Source organism: Zerene cesonia, chromosome 8 (assembly GCF_012273895.1).
Source record: "Zerene cesonia ecotype Mississippi chromosome 8, Zerene_cesonia_1.1, whole genome shotgun sequence".
Classification (NCBI taxonomy): domain Eukaryota; kingdom Metazoa; phylum Arthropoda; class Insecta; order Lepidoptera; family Pieridae; genus Zerene; species Zerene cesonia.
The window spans coordinates 395,743-409,198 of record NC_052109.1 but is presented as its reverse complement, the minus strand read 5'-3'; the positions used below and the strand labels follow the sequence as shown (position 1 = coordinate 409,198).

The 13,456-nt window shown below is 32.5% G+C and overlaps 1 protein-coding gene across 1 annotated transcript in view; it reads right to left on the bottom strand.

The window, feature by feature from the left end:
- Positions 1-4,784: 4,784 nt before the first annotated feature.
- Positions 4,785-13,456, bottom strand: part of LOC119828527 (nephrin-like) — a 79,290-nt gene continuing 70,618 nt past the window's right edge. Inside the window, exons 14-17 of the mRNA XM_038350707.1 lie at positions 8,266-8,401; positions 7,218-7,369; positions 5,577-5,680; positions 4,785-4,961 (exon numbers count right to left, since the gene is read on the bottom strand). Coding sequence (XP_038206635.1) covers positions 4,875-4,961; positions 5,577-5,680; positions 7,218-7,369; positions 8,266-8,401 — 479 coding nt within the window. The 3' untranslated portion in view covers positions 4,785-4,874. The remainder of the gene's footprint in view (positions 4,962-5,576; positions 5,681-7,217; positions 7,370-8,265; positions 8,402-13,456) is intronic.

Sequence of the window (13,456 nt, the reverse complement as noted above, 5' to 3'; positions counted from 1 at the left end):
ATTCCTTAAAAGCGGGCAGCGCATTCTCAGAGGTATGACCTTCTCCGAATGTTTGTGGGCGGTGGTGATCGTTTACCATCAGGCGAACCACCAGCTCAGTTGCCCGCTATGACATAAAAAAAAGAATGACATAAGCTATATAATATGTACCACGACACTTGTGAACTTTGTTGAAACCGGGGCAAACAGCTAGTTGCCAATAAAATCGTTATATATCGCTCTTTTGACGAAAGTATTGTCACTGAAACAACCAATCATATAGCTTACCAAACACAAGTCTCCACAAACGTAATTTCATTCCCATTATCCATAATACCTTCTCCGTATCATCCCTAATTAGAACCATTACTACCCAAGTGCTATACAAATAGGTACTGAGTCACTTATAAACAATATATCACTGAGTAATGAGAAAATTATATTTCGAAGCGGGAAATGCGTCGTTAGGCCTGACGCTCAATGGATGAGATGAAACCCCGCAGGTGACGGGGGAAATTAACCCTTGATTATTGCAATGGAAAAACTAAAGTTTTGTATGGATGTGACGTTTCTTCTGATTTATTTTATGCGTTTACTTGGATTATTATGAAAAATTATAATACAACAGGTTAGGTACAGGTTTTAACAATTTTTTTTTCTGTACTGCTATCTGTTATAGTATTGCTACATATTGTTCATTTTTTAATCCTCTATTCCTGAACATCAATTTTGATTATATTTTTCATTCGCAATAATTAATCTATAGCATCATTGTCCATTAAAACTATACTAAGCTTTACTTCATTTACAAAATGCAAGCATAAAAATAGTATCTAATTAAATTCCCACGCAAAATTCAAGTCACATAGAAATCCACTTATCCATAAAAGCTTTCGTCCGTTAAAGCTCTTTTTACACTTTAAAGGACGCAATTGCATTTCATTGTTGTCTCGGACAATTGAGGATGGAAAAGTAGACGTGATGGTAATTATCCGATGAAGACTCCGTGATCGTGAGCTTGGGGTGGTTTTATCTTTGTTTAAAGGAGCACCAAAGAACAACAAATTCAAATTTTAGTAAACTATTTTCGAATTAAGACGTTTTGTGAATCATGGAGTTTTGGATTGTGTATGAAAGACCTTCATTTTTTGGAGAAGTTAATATATAGTTGACTGTATGGACTCTTTGAACGGGCTTTGGAAGGTTGGGCTTTGAGCTCTCGCAAATTTGTATGAAAGAACTTAAATTTTTGTGCTATAAGTTTGAAATATGAAATTTAGGTAGTGTCTAGTTGAATGTAGACAAAGAAAAGATTCTGTAATAGCAATAATCTCACAAAATTGTATAACAGTGTTAAGAACATTCCCTTTCCTTTTCGTCCTCTGAGAATAAATTTCCCCTCCCTTTCCGTTCCCTAAGAATAAATTTCACAATATAATAATTTTTGTGCTTCGAAGCGTAGCCTACACCGCTATACCTGTACCATGTATCAATTATAGTCGCTCCGTTGCGATCTGATTAATTAATCGATTTATTCTGTCACTACTACGATGCTATGAATGGTTTTTAGGATTCGTATGTCTATTTTAAAATCTTATTTTCAGTTCAGACTTCACTTTCAGTTTACACTAGGATGAGTACATAAAATATAAATTCAAATGTTTATTAGTTTAAATCGCAGGTCTAAAATAATGCGCACAAACAATTTACAGATATTTTATTAATAAAACTTTCACAATCGTCGTTACAATATCACTTAATTAGACGTCAGTCGATTTCCTAAAACAATCTTCTATAACAATTTTAAATTCGTAACAAACGCTTTAAATTCCATCGCAAGAAATAATAAAAAAAAATACTAATTCTTTCTTTTTAAATAAATATGCAGAAACAATTCAATATGGACTTGAAAAAAATATACAGTTTTAGGTAAAACATATCTAGGTAAACATAATAAGATAAAAGGTACCTATATATTTTTTTACCAATAAATACGTAAAAAACATAACATTCTCAGTACTAATTACAATTCATGATACAATATGAACACAGTAATAATTTAGTTTCCGAACGTTCGTTTAACATTCTACACATTGGACGCGCAGACAATTAAACAATAAACATATATATTAACAAGGTGCAAGAAAAAACTTGAAACTTTCTCCTCCTTATATTCAAACAATGACTTAATAAGACAACAACAGCAATAAGTTATACAAGTAATAATTGATATTGTTAAAAGAACTTTTATTATTATAATACATACATTAAAGTCGATAAATTCTCACACATTAAACAATTATTAACAACTTCAATTGATATCATTGATATATTTTATCATTAAGAGTATTCAATTCTTAATCCTATATAAAATATTCACATTATAACTAATTTCTTAAACTTACTTTTAAGGTTCACACTCAATACTTTAAAAATACACTCAATTAAATACCCAAGTCATAATTATAAAACTATTAAACTATAATAAATCAGCCTTTAATTTATTAAAATAATAAACTTCTAAATAATATTTAGAAATTAAAGACTTATTAACGGATTTTAAACGCGATTTATTAATTATATTATTTAACCTGGCGTTTCGAACGATTTCAGCGTGTTGGCACCGTGCGTCTTCAATTTCTAAATGTATAATACTCGCGTAGAATCAAACAAAATAAAATATTATTCTAAATAATATTATAGTTTCAATTCAAAAGTACAGGAATTAATCAAAATAAGGAAATCTATAATTTTGAATATAAAACATTATTTAATAGATTCGCATAGAACAATAATTTATTTACATATCTATAAATCGTCTATCTATCTTAAATTCGACTATGTAATAACTGTTTCTTATCAACAACATGAAAAATTTGGACACGTTGATATTTGGATTTTTTCGAGAAACTTCTTCAAGTCTATTCTATAAGCACAAATTTTTAAAACGAATAATATGATATGAAAAATATTTTAAAGGTTTAGTTCAAGTTTCCGTCTAATCGCGAATTAATTAAGGGCCAAAACGCTTACACATTCGTTGCATACCCACTTAAAAGGGAACCTAATAGGAATGAAGGAGATTCAATATCGGGACAAAACAAAGGACAATATTTTTGTTCTATATCCGACCTATTTACAGTTGCCTTCAGAGAATCCGCAAATGTAAAATAGATCCAAAATTGTTTGTTTATAATCTCAATAGCGACATTCTCATGAAATAAAATTTTGAAAAAACAGTGTATCGTTGCGAAGTGTACTAACGAGTTTTGTATTGTATGAAACCATCGACATTATGTATAGGCAACACATAATGATCACAATAATAAAACAATTGAAGGTGTATTTTATATAACACTTACATCTAATTACCCATTTCGCAAGAAAATGTATTGATTCATGCAAACTATATTTGTTCATATCTTATCTAAAGAGATTTTTTAAACTGAATACAAATTGTATATCGAATTGTTTGGGGAGTGAATTTTGTGTGTATATAATACTATATCTACTAACTTCTTCGTATAGAAGTTAAATATATTCTACATAATAAAATATAACTGAATGACATAATATGAAATTCGTATTTTTTATTAGTAAATTCATTTTACGTAAAATGAAGTAAGAAAATGATGACTCTACGGAAAAATAATCATAAGCCTTGTGAATGAAAAATAATAATATATTTCTTCTTCAACAGTTATTTGTGTAATGAATACTGCTATTAGATTATTGCTTAAGGAAGAGATTTCTACTTGTATTATTTAACCTGATCCCAAATGTTTACGAAATATTAATTTCCCTATATACATCAATAGATAAATATGCAATTGTAATAATACTTAAAATCTATATTGTTTGGATATCTAGCTCACTAATTATTATTCAAAATAACATTTATTTAAACAAAATTTATACAACGAGTACGTACATGATCATTCTAAATAAAATGCTCTTAAATAAAAATTACTTCATTGTTATCATTAGTGATGTATTTTGCTTATCTATTTACAAAATTGAATATACTTAATATGTTATGTTTGTAATCATAATTTGTGTATACCAAAATTCGTCCATTATATCTATCAGAAATTTTAATTAATTTGAATCATGTTTTTTTTCGACAATAACTAATTGCGCAGGATTGGATGAGACTCCCACTTAGAGGAATTACTATCCATAGCATGAGATTCGATTTGAGAAATATAAACATTTTTCAAGATTTTGCACATGCCATGACGTCACTACACATTTTAATACAAGGTTTTAACTACCGTATGATTTAGTTTCATTAAATAGTGAGGAGGTAGGAAGGAGGTTAGGTGCGAACGTCGACTTACTACTACAGGTACGTACGACATCTTATGGCTAATATATTTGCACCAAGAGATATAGCAATTCGAAAACACTCGCTCAAATAAAATGCAACAATTATTATAAAATATAATATTGAATCATATAATACCAATATCCTTAAACGAAAAAAATAACGGTTTACGATATCAATGACTGCAACTACTACTAACCACGGTATAAAAAAAATATCAACTTAACTCTTTTATACAGGTTCCTTGGATACATCAAGTATCCTTTGCCTGCGATATCAACAAGCCTGTTTAAGACGGTCATGTTTTGCGTAATGTCATTTCGAGGCTTGTCTGGTTGCATATAATATGTTGTGTTTCCCTTCGTAATTGGATCAATGACCAATCCAGTTCCTTAGCATTTCCATATTTCATGAACAATTATGGCTAAGTAGAGTGAAAGGAGTCGGTCGTTTCTAATTTATTTCTAATTGAGGCGATTGTCGTGTTTGATGTGTTGAATCAATGTATAAATAAACGATTTATTATTTATATATCTACTGTAGTATTAAGTCGCTGGTGGTATGTTGTCTATATGCAGCTCTCGCGGACTGAAGGCAGCGCGCTGGCGATGGCCGCCGCGCGGGCTGTCACCCCGCGGTTCACCACTGATATGTTCTGTTAAAATAAATATTATAAGATAATATAAGAATATTCAATAGACATAACTATTTTTAGCCAAAAGTAAACCTCTTTAAAATGTCAGAACTAGACCAAATTTAACCATGAAAGGCACCAACTTTATAAAAAAAGAATCAATCGGTTCACCCAGCTGAGAGTTCTGAGGTAATAAAACCTAAAAAAACAGTCGAATTGAGAACCTTATACTTTTTATGAAGTCGGTTGTAGAAAAGAAATATCCGAAGGTGCAGATGAAAGAGAAAAACTCGACTGAATTTCTAAATTTATTAATTCTACAAATTTTTGAGTTGGTTCCTTCCTTCGTCTATATTATATCTGATTAACATCATAAGTACGTTTTTGAACACAATCTAATTTTCTTCCTTTTTCCTTCAATTTTAATGGTTACGGGGTACAGATCGCTAGCTAACAAAACGGCCAGCTTTTTTTAAATTTTTTAACATACTGTTTGCTTTTCATCTTCTTATTAGCACTAAATAATTTACATTTAACTGAAGTTACTTTAAGTTACTGAAGTAATCCTCATTTACTCGGCTTAATAAATAAAACGAATAATAATGCTGGACAATGTAAATATAGCAAGATACTCACATAGTTATTAGCTACGTTATTAAAATCCCGATCGTTGTATATTCTCAGCGTGTCGCTCTCCAGCACGCACGTTTTGTATTCTTCTATTTCTATTCTCTTCTTATCTATAACAATATTAACTCAATAGCAGTATGTGTTAAACATAATAAAATAACCAGCACTGAAAACCGAAGTTCCTAACAAAATTCTCACTTGGGTCTTATTCTGAAATAAATCATACTAATATTGTAATTTAGTATGGACGTTTGTTACTCTTTCACGCGGAAACCTCTTTTGAGATCTGTATAAAATTTAATTATATTTAATTATAATCTGGATTAAAACATAGGCTACATTCTATCCATGTATCGCCTGTGGTTCCAGTTAGCAATATGGCTAGGAATAATCGAGATGGTTACGATTCGATTGAAACCCGCACTTAACTAGATTTTTCAATTACATGAACCATTAATATAGACTGCAATAGTCAATACCTTTATTGAGCACGACCATCGCAACAAATTTCGACAAATTCCATTACAAATCGATCGTTTTATCAAAAAAGCTTTTCCAATTCAATTTCCCAGCAGTTGGATAGTCCCAAACACTTTCTAAACGCAGGCGATACGCAAAAAGCAATCAAAATATTAATTGGCTATTATCTAGATGACCGCCACTTGATTTATTCGGTGGAACGTTAACGCTACAACATTCGGTGCGAAGTTTAAAGATAAACAAATAAATTACAGTCTGATAAACTGTATTGATCGATTCATTTGAAAAAATTATGAGACAGATGAGTTTAATGCTAAATAATTTTTTGTCTGTGGTGTTTTTGGCAGACTTCAGAGGAAATAATACCTCCAGACGCCGATAAAATCAATCAGTGAAGATGATACTTATCGAAGCGATGTACTCTAATCTTTATAAAACACTGAACGACTGAGACTGAACTGACTGAAGATAGAATTGATTTATTTAGAACTAGCTCCGCGCTCCGTCCGCGGCTTCGCTCGCGTTGTTAAAGGGAAAAATATTTCATCCGCACAATTTCCCTTCTCATGGGTTATAAATATCGTCACATCAAATTTCATCATAATTGGTTCAGTGGAAAGAAGTGACAGACAGGCCTGCAGACAGAGTTACTTTCGCATTTATTATATAAGTAAGTATTTCCCAAGGTTTCCTTATTCTATGGATTGTTCACTACTTCAACAGCAAGACTAGATTAATAGTATCAAATGAAACTAATAAAGTTACTTCTAATGCAGCAAATGTAAAAGTTCAGTGTAGCGCTTCTGCTTGCCATGTTTAATAAAACTTCACTGCATCATTCCCTGCGTCTATAGTAAAACAAATATTCCTTTCTTTTCTCTCTGTGTTTTTTTTCTATTAGTTTGACCTTTCTACTGAAGTCTGCCTTCAGAGGAATTATATATCAACATGCTGCACCCCGCGATTTCACCCGCGTAAGTCCGTATCCCGTAGGAATGTCGAGATAAAAAGTTGCCTATATCTTATTCCAGTTGTCTAGCTGTCTACGTACCACATTTCATTGCAATCGGTTTAGTAGATTTTTCGTGAAAGAGCAACAAATACACACACACATCTTTACAAACTTTCGCATTTATAATATTAGTAGGATGTCTTCGCGCATATTACCATAATGAACAGGGATGATATCAGGGTCTTCATCCGGATCCAACTTAATCTCGAATTGGCTGCTGTAGTCGATCTTCGGAGATGCAGCGTAAGTGCTGATGTGATCCCGCTTCGGGAAGGAGTCTACACTGTCCTCAGCATATAGAGCGTTGCTAGGTTAAAAAGAGAGAGAAATATGAATTGCCATTTAATGAAAGAAAGCGCAATAAGGTAATATTTTTGTACAGAAACCATTTATTGAGAGTGTTAAAATAATTGATTGAAATTTAAAATTAAATGAAAAAGCATTCACACAGCAAAATAAAGATAAATAAAGTTTGTTATGAAAATAGGGTACACAGTTATCCTATATAAAAATACACATGAAAATAAACAAATACAGCCAATTAAATTACGTAATTGCAACGAGAATTGAGATTATAATCTGACGATATGAGAGCAATCAAAAACATTTACAGATTTGCAATTATTACGGCATATATTCCTAAGCTGGTATAACAAAGCTTATTGGAAATGAGTGTCGGGATTGTTTGGAAAAATTTAATTTAATCAATGAAAGTGAGTGAGAGAAAATGAATTCACACATTGTGCATTGTACGCCGTATTAACGAATGATTAATTATTGGTATATTTCATCTCATATGATTCTCGTGTTAGTTGCCATACTCCTCATAAACGACTTCACCGATTTTTATTACATTTTACGTATATTCTTTAAGCGACAAGTGAGATGCAGACAAAGGTTTACCAGGTCAGCTCGTATCACAGTATAAAGATTAAAGTAGTACAATGCCATTGATCTCGTAGTTAAAACCGAAAAACAATGCGGTTGTCTCAACACAATAATAGCAAGTAATAAAGTAATAATGAAAACAATATTAAGTATGCGCGCGGCAAAGCCCTAGATATTGTCCCGAGCTGCTAACAATACGGCGTATGTAGCTCGGGATGTAGTTCCCCCTCCGTGTCGCCGCTTTCCCCACGCTCAATTGACCCAATCGTCTTCGTTGAATGACATGGATTATATTTTGTGCTAGTATTTACTCACTTGGATGGCGGTTTATCCCGCGCGGAGTGGCGGCGGTACGCAGCTGCGAGGGCGGCGCACACGGCAGCCCCTAGCAGCGCGCTGGTTGCCAGCACGCAAACCACCACCGGCGATAGTGACAGCGGGTTCACTGTATCTGTTATTATATTATATATAATATTATTAATTATAAAGAGGAAGAATTTGTATTTTTGTTTGTTTGTAATGAAAATTTTTTCACCATTAGAAAACTGCAACATCACTGAGTGACATAGGCTACACATGAAGCACGGGCGAAGCCGGGGCAAACAGCTAGTTAAAAATAAACTAGCCATTATATGAAACATTTCATCCGTGAACGCAAATACCATAGAACACCTAAGTATGATTTAAAAACTACTGATTACAATTTCTAATTTTTAGCATTATTTAAAGCGGTTTTAAATAAGTTTGCAGGTAGCCAACATTATTCTTTATTCAAGCAAGAAGTTGCAGCCGTCCTTCGTACAATAATAAAATTAATATACTCCACGAAACTCATCGGAAGTTTCCCGCTTAACGCAATTAATCCATATTAATAGCATACATAATACATTTAATATCCCCGTATCAGAATTTCATAAATATCAATTAATTTATGTAGATTTAGTCTTTCCGTAAGATGGCCGAGTGGGGGCCGGAAGGTCGGGAATTTCGACACTCTCTTTATACTTTGGGATCAGTTCACAAAAATACTCAGTTTTATTTTCATCTTTGGCATCTTGTGAAACATTATATTACGCAAATTCAGTTATGTCATTTCCGGTCTTAAGTGAGTAAATTGTATGAGACGAATTGCGAAACAGTATATCCGTTTATTAATATTAATATATCTTTCCATTTTATTAAAAAACCGTTTTTAAATTTGTACAAACGTCGAGCGTGCGTATCTGCTCGCTTATATTAGCTTTCTATATATTTCTACTCTTTTGTTACATTAAACTATAAGATTTCTTGTACAATCCTATCCTACTATATCCTACTAATATTATAAATGCGAAAGCTTGTAAGGATGTGTGTGTGTTTGTTGCTCTTTATTCCAATATTCCTATGGGATACGGACTTACGCGGGTGAAACCGCGGGGCGCAGCTAGTATATCATATATTTAATAAATTACTACTAAACTAATGTCTCCATCATAAATATTTTGAATGCAAAAGTATTCATTTGTTTATTTTTGTTTCTTTCACGTCGCAACAGATTCATTTCACGCTATGATTATTGTCTGGAGATATCAGATTAGAGAGTGACATAAGCTATCTCATTCTCACGGGAATTTCCTCTGACTACGCGGGCAAAGCCATGGGCTATACTAGTGCAAAATATTAATATTATTTGACCCTTTATGAACTAAGTTATAGATTAGAATAAGCACGATAGTGTTGAACCACTACGAAATTTATCAAAGCCGAAACTCAACTTATGATGTAAGCATCAAGTGGTTCAACTTAGTTCACCGATTAGCAACTCCTAAGTGCGACCGGCTAGCAAATTTGCACCATAACACAAGTTATTCAATTTAAGTTTTGAGTTGCATTAAGATTACTTGTAATATCAAAGATTAATTGCTATCATACAGGGGTTAAGCTCTTTTGTTGCATTTTTTTTTGTAGATTAGTTACCCTATTAAGATACCAAATTAACAAACAGTCAAACATAGCTTTAGTTTCTACTTCATAATATTTTCTAGTTATTCAAACAAAAGAATAATGGTGAGAAATTAAAGGTGTTTGTAAAATTCATATGAAGTATCTTATACCTTTAAACGAGCAATTCTTGTATATATATATATATATATATATATATATATACATATATATAAGTATATATATATATATATATATATATATGTATATATATATATATATATATATATATATATATATATATATATATATATATATATATATATATATATATATATATATATATATATATATATATATATATATATATATATATATATATTTCATGATTTTCATGAAATTAGTATATAGGGGGTTTCGGGGGCGATAAAACGATCTAGCTGGTGTTTTTTTTCCTGACATCTATTGGTGAATAATAATACTATTTTGCTTCGTAGATAGCTGGACAACTGAAATAACACATAGGCACTTTTTATACCGATATTCCTACGGGATACGGACTTACGCGGTTTCAACCGCGGGTCACAGCTAGTGGATATATATAGGAGAAATTTAAATTTCACCACAGCCACGGTACTCGGGGTAGTGGGTGAAATCTGGGATTTCCGGCATTTTCGACTTCATAAAATGATAAATAACCGTCAGTTCTTTAGTTTACTAGTAATATGAATACAAATGTGTTTATCTTTCACGTCGCAACGCAGCGATTTAGATGCGTTCTTTGTGTCTAGAGACAGTTAGGAGTTAAGTGCGATATGGGCTTCTTTTTACCATGGGAAATATTTAATTACTACGGTATTTCCTTTGCTGGTGACGGTATAGGCGAAAAGGTTTGCCTCATAAATATTATAAATTTGTCTACCAACAATTACTATACATACAAAATCCTTTAGTTATATACCTATTTGTACTGCTACCGTGATGTACTTAGCTATAAGGTTAGGTTAAGTGTTTGATTTAATATAAACGAAAAGAAAAACGAAATTATAACTATTTATACCATCACAGATGCACAAAACCAAACTGTATTTTCCAAATCAAATTTTCAGTTACAACTCTTAACATATACATTGCAGGCAAATTTTTTCCATGCGCGTATCCCCCTCGGGAACGTGGTACGTTTTTCGACTAACAATGGCCCAACTTTCGCGGAGGCTTTTCGTCCGAAATTCACACGGTATTGTTTTTATTCAGCTGCCCGTTTTAAATTTATTGAAAAAACTATGGACCGTAGTTTGGAATGCCTGCTGGAGGATTGGGTTTTTCTCGAAAAACGCACACAACCCATACTAGTCGTAGCAGGCCATTTAGAAACCTTAATTCTTGGACATTGCTTTCGGAAGTTGAAAGTACTTAAACAAGGAAGTGGCTTTTAATGCATTTTAAACGTATATTTTTACTTCCGTCGTTTAATGACTCCACTTCGAGGAAAGAAATGACTTTTATTTTAAACTGGAGAATGCATTTGCGCATACCTAAGGCTGCGGGTCAGGGCCCTGGCTGATGTCGGACACCCAATGTAATAGTAGACTATCAACTCATCTCCACTGCGTTCTGTCGAACCGCATTCAATGACGGGGGCACAGCGGTTTATGAGAATATGTTCTCAAGCAAATAAATATTATATTCAAAGCTTTTAAACATAAATAAAACTTCATAATACTTAATTTTATATTGAATTGTGTTATGTATATAAAACAGTCTGTATTGTCGGGTACAAAACAGACTTTGCTATCAGAAAATCATAAAAAGTCATCACTACATCTCTTAAACATTGATATTTTGTCATATCTTATTATCCATAGTCTTCATAAATAGTACCATTAAGGTCTATATTTGCTCTTTAAAGAAATGTGGTTTCTGGCCAAAAGCATAATCGAGCTTAACTTTAATCTGAGTCAAAATGGCGCTCGAGGGATAAATCCTTCCACGGACGCCATCCAGCCGGAAATCACGTTGTAATGAGGTTTTATGAATTCTCCAAGTGCTCTTGTTTATTTCATTTATCTATTCTTTGATCTCAATGTATAAACAAAGAGAGCTCTCAAATGGATAGGTTTTTCTACGAAAACGGAATGCATTTCAATCGCCCTTCTGAGAATTACAAATACTTTATGGTAGGGATGTATGCAAATGTAAATAGCGCTAAGTCTTGTACGGACGGACAATTCAGTGAACAAGCATATTAATCTTGATGTTTCTCTATTTATTTTTCACATGACAGAGTAAGTCTAAAATAAAGTTATAGACAACTAGCTGCGCCCCGCGGTTTCACCCGCGTAAGTCCGTATCCCGAAGGAATATCAGGATAAAAAAGTAGCCAATATGTTATTCCAGTTGTCCAGCTGTCTACGTACCAAATATCATTGCAATCGGTTCAGTAGTTTTTGCGTGAAAGAGCAACAAACACACACACATCCTTACAAACTTTCGCATTTATAATATAAGTAGGATTTATCATTTAGCTCTTTGGAAGACGATCAAACGTAAGTAATGCATATAACTCTTTTAAACAAAAAAAAATACATGAACACAAGAGAATAATAATATATGGAAAAATACTCCATAAGTAAAACAAACAAACGGTTATAGATGCGGCCGTACTTTCTGGTGACTTTTCCCCACAATTTAAACTTATAAAAATAGTAAAATACAGTATAAAAAATTCAATAACTCTTAGCCATTGTAAATTACAACTCTGAGTGAAGAAATATAAACAAAGCAACGTCCATTAAATCCTTTCCAAAATTATAACAGCGTGTGTTAAAAAAGTGTTAGTTTGTTTCTTTTTTTCTTTTGTCTTCTGTTCTTTTGATCGTTTGTACATCTTTCAAATTGCACTGGAGTGATTTTATGATAAAATTTTTAGTCTGAAGATAGTGACGGAGCTAGAGAGAATATAGTGAGAAGCTAGACATTGGCTTCGCATGGCAAATTCCCTTTACTGAGCGAGTGAAACCGCGGGTGGAAAGCTGGTAAGGCTATAAACCATATTATATTCAAGACAAAGATCAATGAAAGTGATTTCCATTAAGACATTGAATCGTGCCAAAACTAATTCCAATACAACTAAATTCACTTAGTGATAGCAGAACAATGAATATTTTATGCGCCAATATGATAAGGATCGATAGAATGCTTAATAATTGAAATGGTTCATTCGCGTATTTAATCATTAATTAATGAACAGGAATTCGTTCATTAAGAATGTTAAATCAATTGGAAATAGTTTTAAACAGTGCTTTTTAATTGTTATTTTATGAGAAAAGATTTGATGATCAATGAAATAAATAGATAAGTAAACGTGTGAGTTATCTGGACTGGAATTTTACGGATAACAAAAAAAACTCTTTTACTTCAAAAACTAGGGCTGCCCTGAGCTTTAGGGTTGGCGCAAACGAAAAAAATTTATCATATACTAGCTGACCCGGCAAACGCTGTTCTGCCCTACTCTTATCCTTTAGGGGTATGAAAAATAGATGTTGGCCGATTCTCACACATACCCAATATGCACACAAAATTTCAT